Source organism: Parasteatoda tepidariorum, chromosome 1 (assembly GCF_043381705.1).
Source record: "Parasteatoda tepidariorum isolate YZ-2023 chromosome 1, CAS_Ptep_4.0, whole genome shotgun sequence".
NCBI lineage: Eukaryota > Metazoa > Arthropoda > Arachnida > Araneae > Theridiidae > Parasteatoda > Parasteatoda tepidariorum.
The window spans coordinates 67,261,981-67,275,150 of NC_092204.1; the positions used below are offsets into that span (position 1 = coordinate 67,261,981).

At 30.0% G+C, this 13,170-nt stretch overlaps 1 protein-coding gene across 2 annotated transcripts in view; it reads left to right on the forward strand.

Moving 5' to 3' along the window:
• The window catches only part of LOC107456630 (uncharacterized), a 31,491-nt gene that overhangs the window by 7,768 nt on the left and 10,553 nt on the right, over window positions 1-13,170 (forward strand). Inside the window, exons 3-6 of one of the 2 annotated variants that reach the window (XM_043044853.2) lie at window positions 3,119-3,271; window positions 6,726-6,761; window positions 8,388-8,433; window positions 10,240-10,367. In XM_043044853.2, coding sequence (XP_042900787.2) covers window positions 3,119-3,271; window positions 6,726-6,761; window positions 8,388-8,433; window positions 10,240-10,367 — 363 coding nt within the window. The remainder of the gene's footprint in view (window positions 1-3,118; window positions 3,272-6,725; window positions 6,762-8,387; window positions 8,434-10,239; window positions 10,368-13,170) is intronic. The other variant, XM_071181632.1, reaches the window with a different exon arrangement.

Here is a 13,170-nt window from a genome sequence, read left to right on the forward strand (position 1 = left end):
TGCCTCTTTTATTACGTCATCATCACACCCACACGCAACTGTCTACTCTAAATAATGCTATATAGAATGAGATAGCAAAACAAACGTGTGTAGTTATTTAAATTCTTATTCAAAAGTATTAGTTAATTTTTTTTTAACTGACAATTTCTGTCCTTTTTTAGATATTTTAAAGTGCTGTTTAAAACTGCTGCATATCACATGAAAGCATTAAATATATCATTTGTACAATTTTAAAGTAAAATAAAAGGGAATTCTGATCCTTAGAAACAGATATTAAGTAGTCTGATGATCGAATGATGGGGCAAAAAAAACTTTTTTACCTTTTAAACTAAAAAATTGTTTATTTATAATAATATAATTATTATAAATAATTATATAATTATTTATAATTGTTTATTTATAATTATATTATTCGCGCTGTCGTGCCACAGGTCCCTGGTTCAATCCTCGGGCCGGGCAAGGTTGACTCAGCCTTTCATCCCTTCAGTGGGTCGATAAATAAGTACCAAGCATGCTTGGGAACTAAACACTGGGGTTTCGCTTTCGGTTGACCACCTGACCGGAACATCTGCTCCTGCACCCCAGAATCCAAGGTCAAGAAAACTGAGATGGGCACAGTAGGCCTTGGCCCTCTTGGGCTGTCGTGCCACTGAGTTTATAAATAATTTATAAATACTCAAATTGCTTGAAAGATGATATGTACCCTACTAGTGACAACGAAGTTTTTTGTTTTATTCAGTCATTTATTTATATTTATTATGTCCGACAATGTAAAAAAGAAAAAAAAATGCATTTTCTTCTGAGGGCCCCAGCTCCGAATAAAACTTTAAAAAAAGAGGGGGGAAAGTAGGATCTGGGGGCCCTTGTCATCTCGGGGCCCCAGGCTACAGCTTGTTTAGCTTATACGTAAATCCGGCCTTGGTAGCAGTGTAAGATATATATGTTCTACACATTATTCTTTTATAACAAACGAATGTGTATGGTCATACTTTGTAATGATCATTAGCACAAAAATCTGAACTTGTATGTATAGCACTAAATAAATAAAACGAATCTATCAGCATAAAATATTCCCACTTTGCTATTCATCAATACGTCTAGAATAAATCACATTCACTCGTCTTCAGGGAATGGCGAGTAAACTTTTTCTCTTTTATTATTGTCCTTCTTCCATAGATATTCGTGGGGGGGAGGGGGAGTGAAGTAATTTTTAGTATTTAAACTTTACCGCCAAATTTCTTCAACTCAGAGATAAACCGCTGGAGGACTTGTAACATTTAGCTCCAGTTTGTAGATAAATGTGAAAAACAAAACTAGCAAGTACACCTTCAAGTAACGTGAAAAAGATTTGCATAATAATAAAATACATAATATACATGTGAATAAAATACATTAAAAAAATAAGAAATCTATGTTAATTAAAAGAAGTAGAGGATAAAGAATTATATTCTTAACAAATTCGATGTGCAATACGGCGCTGTATTTAATTAATTTTGAGTTAAATAACATCCTAACTTATGTAGGTTATACATGGCTCAATTTTAACATGCCATTTTGCTTATAAGCGATCAGCTGGCACTAACATCATAGGTCTCATGTGTGGATATCGGTGGTCTTCTTCTCCTTCTTCTTCTTGACTTCTTCTTGAACTTGGGCCTAGTATCCCACTGTTTTCTTTCTTTTGAATTATACTTTTACAGATAATAGGGGTTTTTTTTTCAATTAAAAAATACTTTTTAAAACATCAATCATGAAAATGAAGAATTAATTTAACACTATGAAATACATATACCATTGAAAGTAATGTTTTCAGCATTTCTCAAATTTACCTCCTGAATTAGTTTATACATGGTTGCTTCACTAACTTGTTTTACAGATAATCGGTTGATTGCTGGCCATACATGTAGAGTATTCCATAATAACCACCCATGAGCCGTGATGGCTCAAGGGATAAAGCGTTCGCCTTCCAATGAGGTGAACCGGGATCGAATCCTAGGGATGGCAGGTCGATACGAATTCTGCATACAAATTGCAATGCAAAATATATTCGGTGGTAGACGGATCAGGGGTTAGGATCCCCTTGTCGTCAGGCTAACCATGGGAGTTTGCCACGGTTTTCCTCCTAATGTAATGCAAATGCGGGTTAGTTCCATCAAAAAGTCCTACACGAAGGCAAATTCCTCTCAATATTTGATCCAGGAGTTCCTTTGTCTTCTGCGTTGGGTTCAAAACTGCAAGTCTATGGAGTTGAACATCAGAAGTCGTAAACCCAATGACTTTTCAATGACGGTTATACAATAAAATTTAAAATGACCACTCTTAATATTTATTATTAGAATCTTTTAATAAAATGAACTATTCCACATTAGAGAAGCAAATAGATATTTCAGCGGGGGGGGGGGGATCAAAACGCTCTCATACTCTAACAAAACACTCCTAAAGATGACTTTACTGAAAACATCAAATCACTATCAACTTCCAATCAAACCTCAATGTATTAAATGGTGACTGGTGCATGTTAAATCTGTCGGGATCTCAAAATCCTCCAAGTTCCCATAACAAATCAATTCCTCTGGGACTACTGACCCAGGAGTTCCCTTGTCTTCTTAGCTTAGATTCAAAATTACAAGGCTACGGAGATGATCGTTGGTAGCCGTAAACTCAAATTTGGGTCGGCTATTCAACGATGGTTATAAAATAAAATAAAATAAAACATCAGTGCAAGTTCTTTCTAATAATTACATTTAAACCTAACGCTGTTTCTCCAGGCAATCAAACAAGTTTTGATGTTTTCAGTCCCGGTTACCTCAGTAATGATTAATGAGACTAAGTTAGCGTTTTTTCCTCTCTTAATTATTAATTTATAGTCCAGAATAGGAATACATTTTTGACCTCATTCCAAACTGAAAACACTTCAGGATTCTTAATATATGCATTAAGAGGATCGTTAAAAAATACTGTTAAAGATTTGGTTGTTTATTGTTAATTGTGTAATTATCCTATATAATTATAGTTTTCTTGCCCCCCCCCCTTTTTTTTTTGAAATTGAAAAAATAATTATGATAAAATGCAAAAACATATCCTGTATTTCGTGACATTTAGTTTAAAATGTTTGCAGTATGCCGATATGCTGGATGATTTATCACTGAGAGTGACAATCCTGGAAGACTCCGTAACAAAATTACAGGCTGAAGACAATCAAGAGCTTATTGATAGGATTGGTAAATGCGAGGAGAATTGCAATGCAATGAACAGCAGACTTGATCAGACTGTAAGCCATTTCTTTTCATTTCTCATTTTTTTTTTCCTTTTGACTGTTTGACTTCAAGAACCCCCTGTAATTTTGGCCCATTGTTAAAAAAAAGACTTAACGCTGGTCGCTTTCGATTCAAATTGGCTGAAAGATTTTTCTCTTTCATTATTAGTTGGCGAGTTTTAAAGAATGAGAATGTCTTTCTTTTTCTTTGTAGTACTAATTACATTTCATTCGAGATCTTTTCAGCGGCGATATTTAACGAATCCTAGTTCATTTTTTTCGATAAAAAATTTTATATGCTTTTTATTTTTTAATTTGTTGCTTCCGTTTGGTATTGAATTATTTCATTGAAAGAATTTTTCGCATTTCAAAATGCCACGTAGAGTTAGACCACTCACTCAAGAAGAAATCGATAAGTCAATGTATGATTTCAATGTTGAAATCTACGCGGATTCTGAATCTGAGTGTAAGGAGGAAGAAGAAAAGTAATCGTTTGCTCAAATGTAGGACTCAAATGTGTAATCTCAAATGTAGGACTTCAAAGTTTAAAAAATTAAAGTTTATTAATTAAAAAGGTACCGCTTTCATATTACAAATTCAGATGACCATATACAATCGAAACCAGCCTGAAAATTCTACGCATTAATTAGAAGAAGAAAAAAAAGATGTACAAATTATATATTTAGATAAGCTGAATTTTCTAGAAGTTCTATAAATATTTACTCTCCTCTGGGAAATATTTGCACTCAGTTCTTTAATTTTGTAACAGTCGTTTAAAAATCAGGGAAAAAGTTAAAATTTATTTTAGGGGAAATTTCACATTGCATAATTTACCCTTCTGTGTCTGGTAAAACAAATAAATAAATCACCGAATCGAATGAGAATACCGAATACTAACGGATAAGACATTGCTCGAGAAATAAAATTATTACATTTTAACTAAATAATTTAAAGTAAAATCGCTAATTATTACGAATCTGATCGATAAAATATTTGGTATTGTGAGCTAAAAATTACCTTATAGTATTAAAAGATTCTATAGTTTGATATTTCGAACTATTTTTAATATTTTATACGTTTGTTTTAAAAATTTAGTAACATAATTAAAAACCTATAAATATCACAATTTTAACTTTATTCTTCTAAAAATTTTAAAGTCTAAAATAATTTATGTTGCTCCTTTCAATAGTTGTCTTCTAAGATTTTAAATTATGTTAATATTAAAAAAGCAAAAAATTATAATTATATTATAAAAAGAGAATATTGTTCTTTTTTATTTACTATGAGTAATATGCAGTTTCATAGTGTTAAAGGGAAAATCTAATTAAATGTTCCAAACTCTAAATCTAACTTGCACAAAAAGATCGAAGCATACGAAAATTTCTTCATTGGTAATTATATTGAACCGAACTTTTGAAACCGTGAAACAATTTTTTTTTCTTTGAAAAAAGTAGCATTTATATCATTAATTTATTCCAAAAAAAAAAGAAGAAGAAAAATACTGTTGAAAGCTGAACATTTTTTTAAATATTTGTGGAAAGAGGAGTGAGCATCTATTGGAAGGGTTTGAATGCTTGTTTAGTCACAGTGAAATCACACAAAGTACAATCACACTTCAAAGTGAAATCACACAAAGAAGTTTAGTCACAATGAAACAATTTCTACTTTTCAAACATGATAAATTACTGAACTATTTTAGAAAGGTGTCGTTCCCGCCTGTTGATTCAAGTTCTCAGAGACAAATTTTTCTTTCAAGTTCCGACGAAATCTTTCCTGCCTCTTCCACAGCAGGCAAAGTGCCATTTCCTGCTTTTTGTTGTGTTATCGATCAGAATATGTCTCCGGTGGTCCTCTTATTTATTATATATTTTGGTTTCTGTCATTTTTAAAATTCTTAACAATAGTTATTCCAAACACCTGAAGAAGGACCACACCGTGACCAAAGTAAATGTATGGTTCACAATCATTATGATGTCAATAGAACTTGTATAGATGCGTCTGATAACAATTGATGACTTAAAAATTTTCCTATACATACGGCAATCGTGAAATCAGTCAGGTGAAAAAATTTTCCTCTGGTTACGGCGCATTTTTGCAGAAATTCTTCCCCACTTAGTCAGTGGGAGATAACTACTAAAACTAGCTATGAATAGGAAACGTTTTGTTGTAATTTGTATGCCACGTTTCTTGGAGGCAGGGGCCCTACCATGAGCTACCGGCAGAAGTTGCAGGGTTGCAGTATGTATCGTTATTGACTGTGATATTTCGGCATAGTTAATGCATTCCTAGGCATTTTTTAGTGATGTTTAACACATTATGAGAAAAAGTTAAAATATAACTTATAATTAATTTTACATGATAAAATGATATTTTCTCTTATGTAAATCAATCATTCATTTAAAAAATTATTTAAAAATGAAACATGCATTTTATTGTAACAGAAAATTTTTTAATAAACTGTTACAAGAGAAACTCTTATTTTTTTCTAAAAGAGCATTTTTTTGTAATTTTATTCTCATCTTAAAATCCTAAACGCATTAATTATAATAAATAATTTTAAAAAGCAAATTTTTGAAACTGAAGTTTCAAATAAAGATACGTTTCAAAAGAGTTACGACGTTCATCGTTAGAATTCTAACGATGAACGTCGTAACTCTTTTATATTTTTGAAGATTATTTTATCTGTTAAAAATATAGCAAATGTAGTTAGCAGTCTCGTCTATTACATTTACGCTAAATTGAAATATAAACTTTCCTCAAATTAAAAATTTTCCGAGTACCTTTTGCCTTCATTTCTTTTTTGACTACATAAAAGTTACACGCATATAAATTATTACTCTGCTTTGATAGGAAAGTGAACTGGTTGTGTCAACTGCTTACCTGAAAAAGCATCTGATTGGATTCTTTCTTAGAGCAAGTTTGTAGAAGGTTTAATAGAATCTTAGCATTAACAGGTAGTTTTGTGGGAGGAAAAGGCTCTAGAAGGGTATTTATAGAAGAATGCGAAACCAGTTTGATTGTTGAATGAAACTTTAATTTTCTTCGTCCACCTTTTAATTAGTTTTCTTTAGAAAGTTAACAGTTTTTCGTGGGGCATCTTTTAATTAAGGGTGATGCGTTAACTAGCTATTGAGGAATATAATTTCTATTTTGTTCGATTCAAAATTGATGGCCAAGCACGGCTTAATTACAAGCATAGCTTAATTACACGTTTGTTTTTTCACTTTCAAATATTAATCTGAAAACTGTAATATGCAAGTCTTTGTACCGTATCTTATACAAGGTCCTGAAACAGTGGTGAAATACTGATAATTGCCACAATATTATGAAATTAATTGAATTTATAAATTTATTAGTTTCTTAATTCCGAAACTTATAAAAAACATGTTTCTCAAGAGACATTCCCACTTTTTCATTCTTAGGAATATGTTTAATTTTTATGCTTTTTTTTTCTTTATCTTTCTTGTAGGTGTTAGAAACAGATGAGAAAATTGAAAACGTAAAGGTAATTGAAAATATCTCGCCATCTCTTTTTAACTATCTATACAATATATTTTTATTAAAAGTACTTTCAGATGTTAGAAGAAGTGTATCGTGCAGCATCGATACAATATCTCTAGGCGTCTTATAGAGACTTAGAGCATCTCCTGTAATAGTTCCTATTCGTTAATGCGTTACATCTGTGGAATTACAGAACATAAAAAAACGATGCAGAATGATTTTTATTTATTGTTCTTGCAAATTAAGTAATTTTTTCAAAAACCTGTATGAGTCTATCTACCTTTGCAATTTTAAATAACTTCTCAAATAATTTCCTCCGTTTTTTTTACCTCAGTTAGTTATTGCCGCAAATTCTTTCTGTCTGTTCCATCATATTTAAAAAGTTAGTTTGCGGTTTTTCATTTAATGAAATATCTATAAAAAAGAAAAGTATCAGCTTGCAATTTTTTAAATACAATTAATAACTTAGTCTAAAAAATGGATGGAATTCAAGGAGAATTACACAGGAAAATGTTCTGAAAAAAGCCAAGGCCCACTCCGGGCAGTTGATGATAATGATTGGAATTAATTTTCTTATGGTTAGAAACAATTATTCATTATAAAGGACAATATACTTTATGTCTATTCTTTTATTAGCGAAATAGTTTTCCGAATAAAAAAATAAAAGGAGATACGAAAGAATAATGAATTTTTTGACAGATGTGTGTATTGTAAGAAACATTGTTAATAATGGTACAGATGCTTCAAAAACTCAAGACAAGAAAAATTCTATGATAAAAAAAATATCTGTTTTGTGCTTTTGTACACGGTATAGAAATACGATATAGAAATAACAGACTGCATAGAAATAGAAATATAATAGATTTTGATCTCTGAACGTTTTGAAGGAGGAGACAGTTAATTAAATAGTTTATTTAATGAATGATGAAGAGTGGTTACTTGGTACCATATCTTTATAAGTTAAAGTTTCCAAGAAAAAAATTAAGCAACAATTACAAAAATTTATCAATAAAGCAAGCATGATAGAGCTGTTGCAATAATTGTGATTATTTTCCTCTCTGAATTTTATTAGATATATGTACACTCCTCAAAAGTGAAATTGCAACTCCAAGAAATAATGCACGTAGTGTCGCTACGTGCATTATTTCTTGGTGTTACAATTTCACTTTTGAGGAGTGTAGATAAATTTGCTCTTATAAAGATCAAAAGAAAAACACGAGGCACTAGCCCAAGCTCTATGTTTCAGTTGTGTCGAAGACATTAAATTTCATAGGTAATAAAAGATAGTAAAAGCTATTTCTATTATAAAGTCATATGCTATTTATTTCAGCTACACTGCCACAAAACGCTTCCATTCAAGGACGTCTAAAAATTTTTGCTATTTATAACTACTTACGTTTTCCTTAAAAATGATTTTCAAAAAAATTTTGCAGAATATTCTACTTACCTTTATACCATGTCATTTAATCCCATATTCAGTACAATTTTTTTCGAGGAATTTAGACCATTTAATGTTGTGTAACATTCACCTTGCGAACAGTGGTGTTATCTCATAAAACATATTAACAAACGTTAAAATTACATTAGTTTTCCGAAAAATCAACAAAATAATAAGATAATTCTTTTTCAGGACTCTCTTGAAGATGTAAATCGACTACAAGAGGAAACCGACTCAGGTAATACTTCGAATTTTATCCTAATTTTTAATTTCCTTCTTCTCTAAATGAGTGTATGGGGACGATGTATTTTAAGGTCATTCAGTTTCATAATATTTCATAAATAAATTTATTTAGAAAAATAACAACTTTATTTATTTTTTTAAGCATCAAATTAAGGATCAAACATAGATCATTACTCATTTATTTGCAATTTATAGCTTATCATAATCTTATTAATATGGCTGCCTTAAAGCTGAATGCATGTAACCATAAACTGCTTAAATGCTTTTACGGCAGTTGTTGAAATATTTCTGAAAATAATTTAGAAATTACAGAAATCGCAGGCTCACAAACATGACCATTTTTAAAGTGAAAACCTTCGCACTAAAACTATGTTCCATTTGTCACAATAAGTTCTTTACTTTATATTTTTGAAAGCCAATAAGCTAGCAGTCTAGATGCAAAACTTGCTGCCAATTGTTTTAAGGGTAAAATGATTCCGTATTATAAAGCGTTTTAATTAGTGATTAAAATAATTAAAGCATTATTAGCTTATAAAAATTTAAAAGAAAAAGCAAAGTACATATACTAATTGTAATTGTTAAAAAACTTAATACTATCATAAATTGTATATCATATTTTGTTTCTCCAAAAGTGCAATAAGCAGATTTTGCAACTGGTAATATATATTTAAAAGATATATTCGGTGATTAGCCTACATAATCTTTTGACGTACATGGGACACCAGTGTTTCTAATATATATTTTTTATGACGCTCTAATTACAAACTAAATTTTGGTGCTTTTTAGATATAAGAAACTGTCTAATATTTTCTAAAAAAATTATTAAATTATCGGAATTATATTTATGCTAAAATATATAAATTTTAAGAAAAAAGTAGTTTGAAATATTGTTTTTTCTCTCATAATCAAAAATTCATTCATAACTAATTTTATAAATTAAAAAAATTTCAATGAGGAATAACTGTTTCTCTTAGATCTAAATAACTGCAATTAAGTGCGTGTTTGGAAGATTTTACCTTAAACGCAGAAAAAGACAACAGTGTTTTATGCTGTATTTTATAACCNTCTTTCATAATCAAAAAATCATTCATAACTAATTTTATAAATTAAAAAAAATTCAATGAGGAATAACTGTTTCTCTTAGATCTAAATAACTGCAATTAAGTGCGTGTTTGGAAGATTTTACCTTAAACGCAGAAAAAGAAAACGGTGTTTTATGCTGTATTTTATAACCATAAATTATTAAAATGAGAAAAATATTATTTTTACACTTATTTTGCTCTTTATTAATGGAAAATAACTAAAAAAAGTATGAAAATGCGTTTAATATAAATTCTGCGTCAGAGGGTTTATATATATTTTTGAAGTTTATGTCAGAAATGAAGCTTAAAATATATATTCTAAGGTTAGCAGAAAAAATTTAAAAGAAAAAAAAAAACCTTAAAACCTGTTGAGGTAGACGGTATTAAATAAATCGAAACCATTTTGATTGTCAGATGAAACTGAAAAGCAATTTTGATAATCACCAATATTTTCCTCTCAGCTTCCACCGGAAATCAAACAAGTTTCAATGTTTTCAATCACATCATCCGAAATAGTGATTTGCTAGTGTTTAACGTGATATAGTGGCGTTTTTGTTTTATTCCGACCTCAAATATTTATTTGCATCTCTCAATTTACGTTTTATTCAACTTTACCTTTACATGTATTTTGAACCTAACCTATATAAGTTAAGGTTGATGATTACAGAATATACTTTATTTAGGAGTAAATAGCTCATAATACTTTCGATATTTTGCAGCGTTAAAAGATTTAACAAAGAAACATGAGGAACTGGTGGAAATTATTGCATATCAAAAGGACTTGGAAGAACTAAATGAACTAATGTCGGATAGACTCACAGAAAAGGAGAAGGAACTAAAAATAAGAGTAAGTTTCACTCTTTTGGGGTCTCCAACCTCACCATCATGGATTATATGTTAAATATTTGATTTCAGTTTTCTTGATATTTTTTTGTACTTCACAAACTTATTATGAGAATATTGTTTTATTTGACGGCACAATACCTTTCAAAAAAAGGTAAAAAATAAAAAGGGTTGCTTTATTAGATTAGAAGAAACGGTAGACGGAAGAAAAGGTCCCGGTAAAAAAAGTACCTCCATAGGGAAAATCTGTAGGGATATTTCCCCTCTCGCTTTCTGGGCAGCATGAATGCTTCTCGCTGTTTCAATGAATATTCTTTTTTTATCTGTAATAATTCAGATTAGATCATTGAGGTAAGGAGAAGAGTAAGGGGGACTTATGGGCTGGTTGTATTACGCTTTTTTTTTTTAAATTTTATTTCATTTATTTATTCTTCTCTGATTATTTTTTAAAGCGGGAAGATACTATCTAAATTTTTCAATAATGTTTTACTTTTTTTTTGTAATTTTTTTAAAAGAAAAATATGTTTTTTTCTCTTTTAAATTATATTTTGTGAAGAAGTTGCTAATGTGAGGCTTAAAGTAGCCAATCGGGGAAGTTGGGAGGATTTATGTGTTGGATGTTTATTCGTGATTGGAGGTGAAAGTATTGGTCCTTTTTAATTAGTTAAAAACGCGCGACACGANAAACAGCGCTTGATAATTTTTAGAACTTCTATGAATTTTTCCTCGAACCTTTAAAGCTATAAAAGGATTCTTTCTGTGGTTTTCAGAAAACAATTTAATACTACACGTTTCTCAATTTTTGCATTTTTTTAAATTTAATTTTATTATAGTTTAAACTGGTGAAAATTGATTTGGATGACTCTGAAATTTTTTTTTAGCGTTAATTGCATCAAAACCAAGATACTTATAAAAACTCTAAAAACTGGAAACTTTTTCTATTTAACTACCTATCAAAAACTGTTGATTACAGAATCGTATTGGCATAATTTTGTCATAAAATTTAAAAAAGAATCTAAATAACGGCACCCTTTATACCTCAAATAGTGACTGGCTCTCGGATGATAGTGCCAAATAGAGAGAATATCCGGCATCATTTTATTAGTGAAAATTAAATAAAAATGATTTAAAGCATATTTAGAATTTCCCCTCTCCGTTTCCACCACTTCGACGGCTGAGTTTGATCGGGAGAGAAAGGGCATCATTAATAGATACAGAAACTGATATTTTTGTAATTTCTNGTAGCAATTCTCGGGGGTTGGCGAGCGTTAGCGAGCAGGAGGCGGAGCCTCCTAGTATTTAGAATTTCCCCTCTCCGTTTCCACCACTTCGATGGCTGAGTTTGATCGGGAGAGAAAGGGCATCATTAATAGATACAGAAACTGATATTTTTGTAATTTCTCAATAAGCACTTCAACTTTTATTTATTTATTTTGGTAAATTATAGTTTTATTATTTACTGTTGCTGGAAATAAACAATAAAACAAAAACTATAACATTATGCAATTTATATCTATATGAGCTACGTGGTTAATATCTGAAAAATATTTTAAAAATCGAACTACAAAAATTACAATACTAATTATTTTTACAAAACTTTGTACGAAATAATTTATTTCTAATTTTTTTTTAGCTAAACAGATTTGTGAGAGTAATTATTTTTCAAATTACATATGAAATGACTCATGCATGCATAATAATTTTTTTAAACAGATTATGAAACAATTGTGTACAGCAGTGTTTCCCAAAGTGTGGTACGCGTACCCCCAGGGGTACGGGAACAGTTTAGCGAGGGTACGCGTCCTTATGCGAAATATCTTGCAATAAACGAAAATTTCAAACAAACTTATTTAAAAACAAAGCTAGCCATGAAAATTTACGATTACGTATTTTTCTATTTGCTATTTTTTGCGGAGTTTGCAGTTAATAATTAGTGGTGTCAACAGCCAGTTGTGATTTTTAACTTTTGTGCAATTTTTTATAGTAAAAAATACACTCATTTTTTTATTAGTGGTACACAGCATTACGAAAAATTTAGAAAGGGTACACAAAAGTCATAAGTTTGGGAAACACTGGTGTACAGTGTTAAAAATAACTAACGGACCATGCTGAATAACTTTTGATCGATTGATCGCATCTTCACGTTCTAGGACTCATTCCTAAGGATTTGAAAGGATAATATCAAATATGCTAATTAATTAGAGCAAACGATGTTTAAAGTTATGAAATCAACCACAAAAGCGTACTTTTTCTGAATAAATATGCTTTTTTTTCCCGACGGATTCGGATTTTTAACCCCTATTTATGGGGGGTAACCTCAATTTGGGAAATATTGTCTATATAGTTAGGTCTGGAGAACGGTCCAAAGTTTGGAAACCTCAATGTAAATTTTACTTTTTACATATTTCACCATATTTCGAGAACTTTTAAAACAAATATTAAAATTTTTGAGCACAGTTATGATACGTTTGTGTCAGGGTTCGTGATTTTTTTTATTTTTTTAAAAAAAATCAAAAAAATCGGATTATTTTGATTTAAATCGGATTTTTTTGATTTAAATCAGATTTTTTTTATTTTTATTTAAATACACTATAAGAGCTTTAATTTATGATCAAAAAAACTTTATAAATGTTTAATCAAAATTAAATTAATATTAAAACTATATTATAACAATATTTTAGAAGCTCTAACTTACTAAAATAATTTTTCATTATAATGCATAGCGACCATTTTGATACAAAGGCATGATTGAAATTAAAAGACAAGATAAAATAGATAATTTAAAGAATACTACTTTAACTAGTTTT